Source organism: Cucumis melo, chromosome 6 (assembly GCF_025177605.1).
Source record: "Cucumis melo cultivar AY chromosome 6, USDA_Cmelo_AY_1.0, whole genome shotgun sequence".
Classification (NCBI taxonomy): Eukaryota; Viridiplantae; Streptophyta; class Magnoliopsida; order Cucurbitales; family Cucurbitaceae; genus Cucumis; species Cucumis melo.
Window position 1 is genome coordinate 2,842,379 of NC_066862.1, and position 14,637 is coordinate 2,857,015.

At 36.0% G+C, this 14,637-nt stretch overlaps 3 protein-coding genes across 4 annotated transcripts; 1 reads left to right on the plus strand and 2 right to left on the minus strand.

Annotated features, from left to right (window-relative positions):
• Positions 1 to 1,292: 1,292 nt before the first annotated feature.
• LOC103484175 (ethylene-responsive transcription factor ERF118-like) lies at positions 1,293 to 1,787 on the plus strand. The gene has a single exon (XM_008441138.1). It carries the CDS (start codon positions 1,293 to 1,295, stop codon positions 1,785 to 1,787), a length of 495 nt encoding a protein of 164 aa, XP_008439360.1.
• A 1,675-nt stretch (positions 1,788 to 3,462) lies between these two features.
• On the minus strand, positions 3,463 to 7,060 carry LOC103483502 (3-ketoacyl-CoA thiolase 2, peroxisomal). Its single transcript, XM_008440165.2, has 14 exons — positions 6,788 to 7,060; positions 6,603 to 6,679; positions 6,414 to 6,498; positions 6,138 to 6,264; positions 5,953 to 6,051; positions 5,798 to 5,865; positions 5,565 to 5,672; positions 5,408 to 5,485; positions 5,149 to 5,281; positions 4,947 to 5,043; positions 4,447 to 4,570; positions 4,247 to 4,355; positions 3,897 to 3,980; positions 3,463 to 3,800 (listed from the first exon to the last, which is right to left on the minus strand). Exons 1-14 carry the CDS (start codon positions 6,872 to 6,874, stop codon positions 3,688 to 3,690), a joined length of 1,389 nt encoding a protein of 462 aa, XP_008438387.1. The 5' UTR covers positions 6,875 to 7,060; the 3' UTR covers positions 3,463 to 3,687.
• Positions 7,061 to 8,097: 1,037 nt separating this feature from the next.
• On the minus strand, positions 8,098 to 13,705 carry LOC103483503 (uncharacterized). 2 transcript variants are annotated; one of them, XM_051086013.1, is made up of 9 exons: positions 11,486 to 13,705; positions 11,081 to 11,395; positions 10,916 to 11,002; positions 10,396 to 10,548; positions 9,958 to 10,121; positions 9,728 to 9,875; positions 9,275 to 9,385; positions 9,021 to 9,108; positions 8,098 to 8,489 (listed from the first exon to the last, which is right to left on the minus strand). In XM_051086013.1, the coding sequence occupies exons 1-9, from the start codon at positions 13,703 to 13,705 to the stop codon at positions 8,299 to 8,301; spliced, it is 3,477 nt and encodes a 1,158-aa protein (XP_050941970.1). In that variant the 3' UTR covers positions 8,098 to 8,298. The 2 variants fall into 2 exon arrangements, with proteins under 2 accessions (XP_050941970.1, XP_008438388.1); XM_008440166.3 differs by having other exon boundaries at positions 9,263 to 9,385.
• Positions 13,706 to 14,637: the final 932 nt, after the last annotated feature.

Below are 14,637 nucleotides of genomic sequence, written 5' to 3' on the forward strand. Positions count from 1 at the left end.
TTGGTTAACTACTCAAATTACAAGTTTTAAATGATATTGTTGGACAAAATATAGAAGATGTAAACATATGCTTACAAAGAATCAAGATTAAATTGATACATTTATTAGCTTAATCATTCTCAAATTTAGGTTATATCAGTTAAAAAAGGTCCCCAAAATGGTCAGTTTTTAATTTCAAAATCTTACAATTTAATTAAAGAGATACCTAACATTCTTACAATTTAATTAAAGAGATATATAACAATCTTACAATTTAATTGAAGAGATCTCTAAAATTCCTACAATTTAATTAAAGGGATTTAACATGCCGTAAAATGATTCATGCAATTCGTTTCCTTTAGCTGTTTAGTGGGAGAATCGTACGGATCATGCGCCATTTGTTTAATCATTATATTATATTATTAGTTTAAAGTTTTGGTCATAACTCTAATGTTGAATAACTGTTGTGGTTCTTGTTCTTATATCTCAATCCACTTTGGTTCTTAAATTTTTTATAAGTATTTCCTTTAAAAAATTTGCTTTTTTAAAAGAATATATTGCTCGAAAATCATTATTGTTATTTGACCAATTTAATAAAAACTATCTAAAGAATAAGTTTAAGACCAAAGTAAATTGCTAAAATGAACGCAATGCTTTTATCATCAACACGAGACGAAAAGATCTACTTGCGCATTTAGGTTATATCTATTACAACGTAAAGAAAATCTATGTAATCATAATGAAATCTATTTATGGATCAATTGTAATGAGCTTGAATAAAAATCATAATTGAATTGATTTTGGTTAAACGTTAAAAATTTTGTTATTGTCATTGTTACAATTATCGTCACCTCTAATGGTCAAACCATAAGAGTAAGTTAGTAATAATAATAATAACAAAAAAGTGTCAAAATTCATAAATAAATAATAGTGATAACCGTACAATTATACAAAAATTCATTACACTTGATTTTAGTTCAAAGGATAAATACAATTTTTATAAATTTCCTAAAAGGAAATTCCTTTTTTTATAATTATTTTTGGATCGGAATAAATGTCCACGTGAATTGAAATTCAAAGGTGAGAGATAAAATTATATTCCAAAATCTTCGAAAAAGAAATGAAAAATATAAAAACGATGGTGTGGAATGTTGGCATCTAAAAAGAAATATTCTCCCTCCTGTTTTTTCTTCTTCTTCTTGGCCCTCGAAATCTGGCAAACAGCCATCGCTCTTTAACATCCAAAAATTCAAAAAAAGTTTCGTGAAAAAACAAAGAAAGAAAATATCCAAATCCCTTCGAAGAACACCAAAATGAGTCGAAAGATCCGTGTAATCTGCAACGATCCAGACGGAACCGATTCATCATCAAGCGAAAACGAAAGAGATGAATCAAATTCTTCAAAATCCAAACGCATAGTACGAGAAATTCATTTCCCCCTTTTACCTTCTTCTAACTCTACATCTAATTCTTCAATCCATGATGAAGAAACCTCTCACACCTCTTCTCACCATACCAACAATGGTGGAAAACCCCAACAGCTAACAAACATTAGGGTTTTGACCAAAACCCTAACGCCCGAAAGAACAACCTCCCGATACAGAGGCGTGAGGCAGAGAAAATGGGGGAGATGGGCTGCTGAAATTCGAGACCCCTTTAAGAGAGCTCGTGTTTGGCTTGGTACTTATAATACTGCTGAGGAAGCTTCTAGGGCTTACGAATCCAAGCGGCTTGAGTTTCAATCTGCCATGGCCGCCGCTCCTAAATCTCCGACGCGGTTCAAAGGTTCTCATGTACTGGGTTATTGAACGTAGAATCTTCGTCCTGCGGCGGAGTTGAGGGCGGGGGAGGAAGGGGGTGGGAGAAGAACCGGCGCGACGGGAAGGGGAGAACTATTTTTCTTTTCCTTTTTTGAATGCCATGTCACCTTTCTTTTTACCGAGTTAAATGTTGCCATGTCAACTTATTGTAAAGTTGAGACTTGCCACATCAGCTTATTGTAAAGCTTAGTCAGCTTGAGAGTGTATTACATTTTCTTTCTTTGTTTCGAGTTCAATGATGCTGAGTCGGAATTCGAATGGCTTTGGAGATTTTGAGAACTCACTAATTTGAAACAAAGTTGAGTGCTAACAAATTTCTCTAAGTTCTTTATATTCTTTTAATGACAAATTTACAAAAATCATGCATAGCTCCAACTCAAAGGGCCAAACAACAAGTCAAAGGAAAAGTTTCTACTTTCTACTTCCATCACAATTATAATTTAAAAGCTTTAATATTCGTATATATCATTTGACAGATCAAAGTTGAGACAAACTACTACCTATATTTTAAAATATATCTTTTTATCTTTTGCTATAGATTATAAGTCTAAAATCATTTTACGCAAACATAAAAAAATCCACAACACTTATTCTCAATCGACACTAAAATTTAAAATCGGTTTTGAAATAAGAAAGTGAAAGTTGGTCACTTTATGTTAAAGTTCGATATAAACTATATACCTATGGTACCATAATATCAAGCTTGACAAATGCAAACCAAACAAAATATTTATGACTATAATCAATAGAGGAACATAAATAAAAACCTAATTAATACCGAGGATAAACTCTTTCGACCAAACTACTAAAAAGACAAGATAACATAAATATTTTGGTTATCTAAAGAATACACCTACCTGAAGAGAACAAATATTCCAAGAGGACAAATGTCAAGCTCCTAGACTGTACAGAAGGAAGCAAATGTTAGACGAAACTATTTTAGAACACCACTCACTATCCCTAAACCCCTTCCAGATATACTTGAAAGCTTTGTAAAAAGGATCAAATAAGTGGTAACTGGAGGGATGCCCATGAGTTTCAAACTTCTCATAATTCGATCCAAAAGAGGCATAGAGGACCCAATCAAGTGAGTCTACTACATAAACCTACAACGCCAGCAATTTGAGCTTTTACATGGCACTAACACGATCATTAACCTCTTTCCGTTGTTGACACCAAAACCCCAAAGAAAGGAAAACATCACAATATAAAGATTGTTTCTATCTCTAAACTGAAAGTTGTCGTATTTTCAATATGAAGAGTGAACACAATTATAAAAGGATCACAAAAATAAATTTTAATCGACAAGATTAAGTCCTTTAAATAACCTAACCTTCAAAAAATAGAGCAAATTTCCACCCGGCTGAAAAGGTTTCAATAGTTAAAAGCTAACTTTAAATCCGCTGGTATTAAATTACATGTTATTGAATCAAAATCGCAATTTAATTCTGTTGAAGAATCTAAGAAGAATCGAAATGAATAGTCGACAAAATTCGAATTGAACGTTAACGAGTACTGTGTAAATAAGTCAGAAACTTCTCTTTTTGTTCTTTTTTTAATATAAAAATCTGATCTTTATGCTAATGATTATAAGAACAATTAACCTATTATTTCAATCAACAGTTTGAGCAAATCGCTCAATTAAACTTGAAGAACAAAAGTCTAAAGATCAATTCGCCTTTGAATTCAAACAAATAACGCAACCTTTCTGGAAACAAACCAAAAGACACTAAAAAAACTCGGTGTGTTCAATATGGAAAAAAGAGGGTGGGGGAATGCTGGGATTACAACCAAATAAATAATCAAATCTTCATTATAAGTGTAGTCGCCTTTTATTGAGTGATTCTTTCTCTGTCTTGCACTAGTGAAAGGGCAATGAAGTTCTGTTCTAACGAGCATCCTTAGACAGAAGATTGACACCTCCTTCAACTTTCTTAGCATTGCAAAGTTCGTCAACACAATCACCCCTCTCAAATACAGCAGCCGCCCCCATTCCCGTGCCTACAATGTTGCGGTTTTCAAATTTCAAGTATTTATTTATCAAACATTAACTCCGGAAATGCAAAAGAGATGGAGGCAGAGGGAGAGAGAGTGTACCTATGCACATTGATATCACTCCAAAACGACAATCTTTGCCGCGGCGTTTCATCTCATGCAACAATGTAGCGACACAGCGGGCACCTACAGAAGAAGCAAGTTAATGAGCATATTCTAAAAGAAACATTTAAATGATAGAACGATTTCAAGGTAGATCTTGTGACAATGTAATGCCAATTTTTGTTATTGGTTAGAGTTACAATATTTTCCAAGTCCCCCCTACCATATGAGCATCATCATTTGCTAAAATGACCCAGTCGCGGTTAAAGAAAATAAAAGAGAAACATATCTTCTAACTCATCATCATTTGAAGTGTTCGTTCATAGAAACTATGTGTTTTTGAAACATACCTGTTGCACCCAGTGGATGTCCAATGGCGATTGCTCCTCCATTGACATTGATCTTTTCTGGATCTAGCCCCAACTTCTCACGACAATACACAAATTGGGAAGCAAATGCCTGTAGGTTAAAGGTTGTGCGTTAGAGTAAGCCAACGTGTACTGAATAGGTTCGAACTTCAAGCCTCAACAGTGATGGAAACATAAGGTACCTCATTTATCTCAAAAAGATCAATATCATTCAGTTCAAGTCCAGCAGCCTTGACAGCAGCTGGAATTGCAGCAGCCGGGCCAACACCCATGATAGCAGGATCCACACCCACAGCAGAAAAGGTCCTGCAAAACCAACAGCAGCAAATGTTGAGAAAAGAAAGTACTTCGTGCTCAAGAAATCCAAATTCAAATGGTCATTGTTATCACCCTCAAATAGTTCAATAATCTTTATTTTTGGGAAGCCCGGAATCAGTACCCTAAAGAAAGCATTTATTTTGCCAAACTATGCTTAATCTTCCTCAATGTCTCGTGAAGGAGATCATTTCGAGAGAAATTATGGATAATGGAAAGCATGCTGCACTACTCTATGCATAAGACAGTATCGAAATAATAGTAGAGACAAATTGGGGAAAAAGAAGTTTTGAGAATCTAAGACAATTTCCATGCAACTAGTAAAATTACTCATGATGTTAGTAAAAATAAGTCTCGAGATTCATACCTGAAAACACCAAGAATGGGGAGCCCTTTTCGCATTGCAACACTTCTCTTCATGAGGAGAACAGCTCCAGCACCATCACTCACCTGACTGGAATTACCTAAACAATACCAAAACCAGGGAATCGTTAGTCTCTGTCTCATCACCAAAAATAGCAGAACATTTCCTTACTGGTCAATTCAAATAGAATCAAATATCATTATACCAGCAGTGGTAGTCCCATCTTTCTTAAACACAGGCTTCAATTTCCCCAGATCTGCTTGAGTTGTGTTAGGACGAATCCCATCATCCACAGAGATTGTAACAGGTTTCTCTTGACCAGTTTTGGGGTCAATAATCTGTTTGAAATAAAAAGATTAAAACCCTATCAACATTTGCCTTACCTATTAAGGCAATATGCGAAAACCTACTCTAAATAACACTATGTACGCGAAAATTACGCAGTTTCAAATCTTACTACTTACCTTAGTAGAAACAGGGATAATTTCATCCTTAAATTTGCCACTGGCAGTGGCGGCTGCAGCCTTCCGGTGAGACTCAATCTAGACACACAATGAAGGATTTCAGTACAAAATATACGTCTAGGAGCCTTGAATAAGAAGTAAGATCTATTCTACTTACAGCAGCCTGATCCTGCTTCTCCCTTGACACCCCAAAACGCTGGGCAACATTTTCTGAGGTTACTCCCATTGGAAGAAGGCAGTTCTGTGCATTTTCCATCGACTTCACCTGTCATTTTTAAGAAGAGATTCAAATCTTTTAAGATTCCAGCTTGAAGTACACTTTAAGGACAATCTGGAACTGAAATCAGATTCAATGCAACAAATATAATCAGAGCAAGGGAAAGAGAGTACTCTTGGGTTGACAGATCCTTCCCAAGCCATTGGATTAATAGTCATCGACTCCAACCCAGCTCCAATTCCTAAAAAACGAGTAATAAATAGAATAAGTTTACGTACTAAACAAGGGAGTTACAGAACTTCATTCAACTTATCCATTATTTGCTTACCAATATCATAAAACCCTGCTCTTATAGCTGCAGCTACATCAGCAACGGCCTGCAGCCCCGACGAACATTGCCTATTAACAGTTCTAACGGGCACAGTTTCTGTGACAAAAACCATTGTACGAATTGATAATATAAAAAAGAAGACATAGACGAATATGAACAATTCTTCTTGGGGAAATACATACCAGGGAAGCCGGCATAGAAAGCCGCCATCCTACATTCACTAGCTCTCTGAGAGCCTGGTGCAAGCACAGAACCAACAACGATATCCCCAACTTCACTTGGATTCAAATTAGTTTTCTCTATCAATGCCTGCAACAAATCATCATCATCATCAAAATTCAGTGACGATGACTAAATCTAAAGCAACAAAAACGAAGAAACACGAAAGCATGGTTTCACTTGTATTTGGTTTAGCCTATTAAGTTGAATGCATAAAGAGAGAAAGTGAAACAAAAAACCTTCAAAACAGGGGCGAGCAGATCATCGGCATAAGTATCCTTGAAGCCACCACGCTTCGATTTGCAAAGGGCAGTACGGTACGCTCTAAGAGAAAAAAAAAAAAAGAGAGAGATTTCACAAATTCAACTCAACAAACAACTTTGAATAACCTCAAACAACAAAGTGCATGCAAGAACGAAGCAACTTACGCAACAATCACGACATCATCTCCAAACACCGATGTCCTTTGATACGAAGCACTATCCCCAGCTGCACAAACCGATGCCTAACAATAAAAGAAAAGAAAATCCAAACCAAACCCAACCAAACTCCATCAATAACAATTCAAAGAGCGGAACCTCAATCGAATAGAGAAAGGATAGAGAAAACTTACAGAGAGCGAAGATTCATGGCTGTAAGCGGAAGAAGAAGGCCGGAGATGATGTAGCAAAATGTTCTGCCTGTTGATCGCTTTCTCCATAAGGTATGAAGTCGTGGGAGGAATGGGATTGTCCGGAAAAGAATACGAAATGGGAATCGGCGGCCATTTTCAGGTAAATATAGGGATCGGAAGAGGCGGTTTTCTTGGGAATGCGTGCCGTCTCAGGATAAAGGATAATGCCGAAAATAGGTAAGCTACGGGACTTTCTAGAACAACGACGCCATTATCACTTATCTTTCCGTATGATTAAGATCATTGGATCACATGTGGACAAATGTAACAAAAATAGCCCAAAATTTAATAGTATTAACAAATATGTGCCTTTAGATCCGTCTCATTTGGAATTCTTTCTTTGAGTTTTTCTTCTTCCTAGTGTTGTAAGAATAATTTGAAATTTTTGATTTCTTTCGAATTGAATTGGATCTCGGATTAGACGGTTGAAAATACTCGGATTTTATTTGGATTGAGATCATTTATAAATAGCCAAACATACAAAAATACTCGACACTCTTAAATTCTTCAATTTTAGGCATTCTCATCGAGGTTTCATTTTCTCAAAACCTCTCGCATCTACATGGTAATAATAGTATTTGTGAATTGCAATAGATTCTCAATGAATTCTAACACTTCAACTTTAGTGGCACAAGCATTGAACCAACAAAGTTTAAAAACGAGGATTGAAAATTTGAAAGCTTTAATGATTTTTGTTATAAATAAAAAGTTGGAAGGAAGACTGTTTGAAAGTTCATGGATTAATCCATGAACAAAATATGATTGAGAATTTAATATGTAAACAATTTTTTCCATTTAATTTGAGCATTTAAAATCTAGTTTTTGTATTCCAAGGTTTAAAATTATATTTATATTTATTTAAACCTTGCTAAGATTAACCGATGAAATACTGTTGTAAGTTTGTAACAACGCTCTACTATATAAACTGAAAGAGCCCATGCTATTGAAAAGACAGTATATATTCATGTATATTTGTGTTTCAAAGGACAAGCATAAGCATTAATTAACGAAATAACTATATATTTTAGTTGTTAATTTAGATTACTCAGTATTTTAAAATTAGTTAGTCAAGTGTTCTTCTGTAAGGGTATAATTCATAAATAACAACTTTAGAGTAGAGTGGTAATAGTAAGCTTTTGAGTATCATTTTACTACAAAACTTGTGTTCTTCTGTCGTTAGGGATGAATTTCTCTTGTTTGATCATGGACTTGGCCTAATTTCATATTAAACACATATGAACAGAGCGATGGAAATATGAAATTTTGGCATTACAGTTAACAATATCTACAGATTTTCGGAAGCATATGAAGTCATAAAAGTTAGATCTTTGGCTTGGTCCAGCTTATTGAACAAGCCAAATTACATAGAATAGCTTAAGCTTTGAGCTCTTTTCTTTTCCTCTTTTCTATTTTCAAAGGGATGGTGACTTACTAGAGGATGTTGTGTTCTTTCATCTACTTGCTACATTTGGCCTCTTTCTGATCTGAAGCGCTACCGACATGCTGCGAAGTCTATTTGCTATCTCTGTGAATGATGGTCTTGCTGCAGGTTCAGGAGACCAACACTCTTCCATTAGCTTTCTCCATTCGGGATCGCAACGTTTGGGGATCGGCGGTCTAAGAGTATTACTTACAATTCCACCTGCTCAGCAAAGTAAATAACAGCATGATCGGTCTCCTTATTTGAACAATAAAGCACAAGCTGATGGTTGGGAAATAAGAATGTTTGACAATTATGAGAACTAATTTGAGATATAAACAATAACCCGAATTACAAGTTAAACCAAATTTTTGAGGTACCACTCCTAATCTTGAGATCACTCTTTGAGCCCTACTTCACTCACCAAAATATTGCCTATCTTCTTCCTTTCCCGTCTTCCTCTATTTATAATCAAAGTATAACAATCTATTTGACTAATTACTGATATACGTTTTTAATACTCCAATAATACCGTAATACCGTTCCTAACACGAGCTGTGTAGAAACTCGATGTTTAACCAATGAAAGAATTTTGCAAGATGGATTTAGTTGAAATGATTTTCAAGATACTTCAAGAAGAGAGGAGTAAAGGACGAAAGAAATTTTCATGAAAAGTACTGGAACAAGTATGGACCCGAATCTCTTGAGAAGGTATTTTAAGAAATTCGTAGGAACCTATGAAGGAAAGTTTACCGATGATGGCACCACAATGCATGTTAGCATATGGCTCCTCGCCTGTCAAAATCTCCCACATTGCAATACCGAATGAGAAAACATCCACCTATTAAAAAGAAAAATGATAATAAAGCAAAAATAGAATTATATTATCTTCTAAGAATCTAAAAGTATGCTTTTTGGTTTTCCTCCAAAATAGCAACATTTACACAGCTTGATTTAGTTGAAAAGAAGTAAAGATCTTCATTTTTTTTGGTTACCTTCTCAGATACCTTAGAACTGGTACTGTCTAACAATTCTGGTGCCATCCATGGAAGAGTTCCACGCACACCTCCAGAAACAAGTGTATTGCGCTTAATTCTTGACAACCCAAAATCTCCGACCTGAAAGACAGCAAATGACACCCAAACAAGCTCAGTGTGACCGGATATTGAATATGAATTTCAACTATGGGACTCCATTTGATAATCATTTGGTTTTTGAAAATAGTGCTTGTTTTTTCACCATTTATTTACAATGTGGTTCTTTTCTTAAGAAACATTTGAGTTCGACTACTTTTTGTAGTTCTCAAATCTTGGCTTTGATTTTTTTAAGGTCTAAAAAATTAGCAATAACATAACAAAGAGTATGGTATTTTATAACCAGTACATGTATAAATGTCCATTAAGACGACTTGTTATGAAATCATTGTAGGTGCATGATATGTTAGATATATTAAAAATTACCTTGCATATAGGTCGTTCAGGGTCCCTCAAGTTGACTAACAAATTATCACATTTCAGATCAAAATGAACAATATTTTTCAAATGCAAATATTCCATTCCAAACGCTGCATCCATTGCAATTATAAGCCTTTTCCGACGATCAAGCACTCTGCAGTGAGAATACTGAAGTTTCAATATCCCTTTCAACAAGAAGAAAGAGAATAAAAAATGTGAGTTTTGGACCAACTTACTTATCTTTCCTTAAAAGGACATGCCTTAACGAACCGTTTACCATGTACTCGGTTACAGTTGCTAATGTTCCATCAGGTCCATCAGGAACCACCCCATAAAAAGCCAAAACGTTCGGATGGTGAAGAGTCGATAGAATCCTTGCTTCCCTCCAGAAATCTCTAGTCTAAGCAAGCAGTGAAATTTTGGTCCCATTTGTGAAAAAGTTGGGAGCCAGGGGGAGGGTGGAATTAGATTGTAGGAAATATGTTCATAGGCCTAATCAATAATGGAATGCCTTTGAGAAAATAAAACATACAACTTTTACTTTGAAACTGCACAATTTTGTAATTTTCTAAGAAAATTTTCATACTATATTCACCAATATCTTAAGAAGCTATTGAGCACAGGAATTAGTTATGTATTTAAAAAGCTCACATTTCAAGTTTTGTTGAACTCACCAGTCGTTCTTGCTCTGAAAAACTGCCTGAGAAGCAACTCTTTTTTATTCTCTTAATAGCAACATCTGTTCCCCTCCATTTCCCATGAAAAACTGTGCCAAATGTCCCAGATCCCAACTCTTGCAGTTCTTCAAGATCTGCATCCTTTATTATCTGCATATCAGCGTATAAATTGATCAATAATACATTGTGTGAACTTCGGCTTTTGTGACTGAGTAAATATTCCAGTCAATCCACTTCAATGACTGCAACCATCATCTCTATGTTATACTTACAAAATTCTTATTAACATCTTTGCATGGAATTACTAAAAACAAATGTGTGAAAAATGCTCGAGACCAGTACTACAACTTCATTTAGTGATGCATAATTTACAAAGTTAGAGGCACCTTAAGTGGACAGATATTTTAAAAAGTTGGAGGTAACTTAAGTGGATGAAAGAGTTCAAGATATGTCATATATGAGAATTAAATCTATACAGAAAGGTATATGTGTTACAATAAACAGAGAAGCTTTGAACCTGCAGGCCGTAGATGCCTGCTTCGATTTCAGCTATTGCTGCCTCACTCATAGAATCGTCCCTTGAACTAAGAATACTGTCGGCATCCTGAAAAAGGACTATCGTGTTAAACATTAATGAACTAGAATACTGCCACAGAAACTGAAATTCACAGGAAAAGTTTACCTCATGGTCAGTTTCTGAACTAGAACTCAGAGCATCATTTCCTCTTGACGATGGAAATTCATCGCTGGCTTCATTTTCAACCCGTGGGACAATTCCTGAAGCTAAGGGTATGTCAGGAGGCATACTATGAGTTACATCTTCAACTATTACAGCTAACTCTTCATCCTCATTGCCATGAGAATCATCTGAGTGTGATATAGCATCATCACAGTTGCTCTTTCTTCTGCTATGGGCTGCAACCTTGCAGTAATGACAGGTTACAAAGTTCTCATCGCCTAGAGAAACCTCTCTACCTGAAGCAGAACTATTCCATGTCTGATAAATATATAGCAAAAAGAGATAATTAGCTTCATATAAATTCAAGTGTAAAGGAAACTATTATTTGCAAAAAGAAGATATACTTACTGGTTCCTGATTTATGATCTTTACATCGTTGAAAGCTTGAATTGTGTGAGGTAGTAGATCAGAAGAAGTGCAAGATAGTGGTTGGCTCCTTACTATATCAGAATTAGTTGGTTGATCCTTGGTAGAATATTGGCTCTCCTCGAAATTTTTTGGAGCAGTTCTTTCAAAATGGTAGACGAGGGAAGGGGCACCCATGGTATCTGCAGAATTTTCTAATTCAATACTTCGTTCGGCAGAAGATCTACCTCTAAGGTTTTGAACTTCTTTGGGGCGGCAACCATTTTGTCGGTAGTCAGCATGTTGCAAATATCTGTATTTTCCTTCATCATTAAGTGATGGAGCATAAATACTTCCATTGAAATTATTCTTCTTTTTGTCCAAATTGCATTCTCCATATGTTTCATTATCTCTACCAGATGTCAACTTTTGATGATTCTCATATTTAGCATCTTGAAATTCCATGCCATCTCTCTGTTTCCACATTGTTGGCAAATCCTGCAAGGAACTTGACATTGCAAGTGAAGGTGACTGATCACTATCATTGAATGAGGTCAGTGGATAGGGCCCTCCATGATTCGGCTTTTGATCCTGCTCCAGCAGTATGGGCTCAGAATGCGAATGCATAATTCTTTGTCCCATATGGATGGTTCCCGATCTTAGCTGCATCAAATACTCCGCATCAGAACATAGTTGTTCATAATTAACTGCCCGTTCCTTGAGCATAGTTTTCAGTGGATGTGTATCACTTAGACCCCAGTTGGGTGCAGGCACAAAATCCTCACTTGAGCTTCGTGGGAAATGAATATTAAGAACTTTGTATGTCTCATCAGTTTCCGCAGTAGATTTTTCATGATAATAATTCATCAATGGAGAACCATGGTAAAGATGATTGTGACGGCCCATTGCATCAACATAATAAACCGAATCACATGGATGTTTTCCTGAAACACATGGAGTGAAGTTTCTAGCATCTTCTGCATATGTTGCATCCACATTCCTAAAATCTTTTTGCATTACAGTAACCGGAGAAATTAAAGGTGATTGATTTATTGACTTGCGTGGGACTTGAATGGGATTTAACAATTGACCACCTGGTCTAGGTAACATTCCCGCCAAATTTGTCATTGGTGAACTGACATCTTTCGCGTCTGTGGCATGTGACGAATCAGTACGAAAATTGGAACTATGGTCTGAGATGGCTCCCACCTGGCTATTCTGGCTTGTGAAACTCTGCCCACTGGAGCTCCTTCGAAGACTCGGATCTAGAATACCATTCACAGCAGCAACATATTGATAATCCACATCAATCGGTTGAACTACCCTTCCTTCAATAGAAGGAGGACTCTCACAACAATCATTTGAAGAAATAAGAAAAATTCTAAGTCTCTGAGAACCTTCTGCGTTTTCCAGCTCCTGATATTCCTCTATCATATGATGAAGATCCTCATCAGAACAGACAGAGATAAGTGAATCAAGATCTTCACCAGGAAGCTGGTACTTTATCGTGTGGGCATATTTACAGACAGCGTATGTCTTTTTGGTAAGTTCTTCATATGAGATGTTTTTCCTAATGGATATGATGCGCGTTTCTCCAGCTACATATCTAAGCTTCCCATCATTAGGCCTTGGTAATATTCTACCTCCAAAACTACAGAGAAATTTCATCTTGTCGTTGGCAGAGAAATCTCCAAATCCAGTCCCACAAGGATAACATGAACGAGGCGAATCCAACGGATACAAGGCCGGCACCATGGGGCCAATTTGAACTCCTCGGTTAGTTTCGTCGGCATATGCTACAGATGTTTGTCCAGTACCATTGTTATATTCCCACTGACATTTGCTTGTGGTATTAGGATAAACCTTGGTGTCCTTTTCAGCTGCATAAGCAGCCATTGGCGTTGATGACATTTCTGAACTACTTTCAGAATTCATCCTCTTGAGTCCAAGAATTCCACTAAGATCCTCATACACCAATTGGTTGCTCGGATTGAACCCAAAACCTGTTCTCTTTTGCTGCTGCTGTTGTTGATCTCCATCACTCATGTCAGAAAATCTTCTTAGCGCAACACGATCTCGCATAAACTGTGGAGAAAATACCTCACCCGTCTGTACACAAACATCACTCACACTATGATCTGCAGTAATCCGTACATCCGAAACAACCCTCGGTCTTTCCATGTATAATTGTTGGCTTAAAACGCCATGTACTTCCCTAGCCATGATCTCGGAAACACAGATTGTTCAACACATGAACATTTTCACCCCCTTTAAGCTATCTTCTCCATTCTTCTTCAAAACATTAAAAAAAAAACCTATAAATTCCCTAATTCTACACTCGATATCCCCAAATAACCTACTTCAGATTCTCGTTTCATTTCTCCTAAATTTACAAAAACGTTCCTACTCAAATATCCATTCAATTCTCAACAACATTTGGAATATACAAAATAAATATATAAATGAATAAATAAATAAATAAGCTAAAACTGTTGAAATGTACCAAAGATTCTTCAAACAGGGAGATGTCCTAAAAGAATTCCAGCGCTCCCATTAATTAATCAACTGTAGAATGAAGATACAGAGAAAAATCAAATATGGAAAATGGTCAAGAATTCATTGAAGATGCTGATCATGTTCCATGAGAGCGTGGTGGTGATGGGGTGAAGAATTTGAACCCTAAACTAGAAAGGATTATTGAGAAGAAATTCAAAAATTGAAGGTGGGTGTTGGGAATTTGTGAAGGTTGGAATTGAAACAGGAAAAAAGACGGGAAAATGAGAGAGAGAGAAAGAACGGAGTTGTAGGAGAAGAACAATGGTCAGAATAACGCGGCAAAATCACAGGGACGGAACTTCCCAAACCGCCAAAAAAAACTAATTTATGAATTTCTCCCTTTTTTCAACGCAACCTCCCCTCTATAGTTTGTTTTCTTTGTTATCTTTTGTATTATTATTACTATCACCAAACCAACAATCCATCTTTGAGATGGTGATTGGTATTTTTGTTATTTCATAAAAATTGTACATATTTTACATTTTGTTTAAGAATCGTTTTATTGCGATGAGAGTTGCAATATTACCTTATGACCGGAATAATGTGGTAGTTGTTGTTACATTTTTGGATAATTATAAAATGTAGCAATTTTTAGAATA

What these genes read in the sequence shown, in the direction of transcription:
- LOC103484175 (XM_008441138.1), top strand. Translation starts at nt 1,293, where the DNA reads ATGAGTCGAAAGATCCGTGTAATCTGCAACGATCCAGACGGAACCGAT.
- LOC103483503 (XM_008440166.3), bottom strand. Translation starts at nt 13,705, where the DNA reads ATGGCTAGGGAAGTACATGGCGTTTTAAGCCAACAATTATACATGGAA. An exon ending in CAGGCATCTACGGCCTGCAG is followed by an intron (nt 10,549 to 10,915) that starts GTTCAAAGCTTC and finishes GCTGATATGCAG; the next exon opens with ATAATAAAGGATGCAGATCT. An exon ending in GCATTGTGGTGCCATCATCG is followed by an intron (nt 8,490 to 9,020) that starts GTAAACTTTCCT and finishes TTTGCTGAGCAG; the next exon opens with GTGGAATTGTAAGTAATACT.
- LOC103483502 (XM_008440165.2), bottom strand. Translation starts at nt 6,874, where the DNA reads ATGGAGAAAGCGATCAACAGGCAGAACATTTTGCTACATCATCTCCGG. An exon ending in GATGATGTCGTGATTGTTGC is followed by an intron (nt 6,499 to 6,602) that starts GTAAGTTGCTTC and finishes TTTTTCTCTTAG; the next exon opens with AGCGTACCGTACTGCCCTTT. An exon ending in AGATGGGACTACCACTGCTG is followed by an intron (nt 5,044 to 5,148) that starts GTATAATGATAT and finishes GGTATTGTTTAG; the next exon opens with GTAATTCCAGTCAGGTGAGT.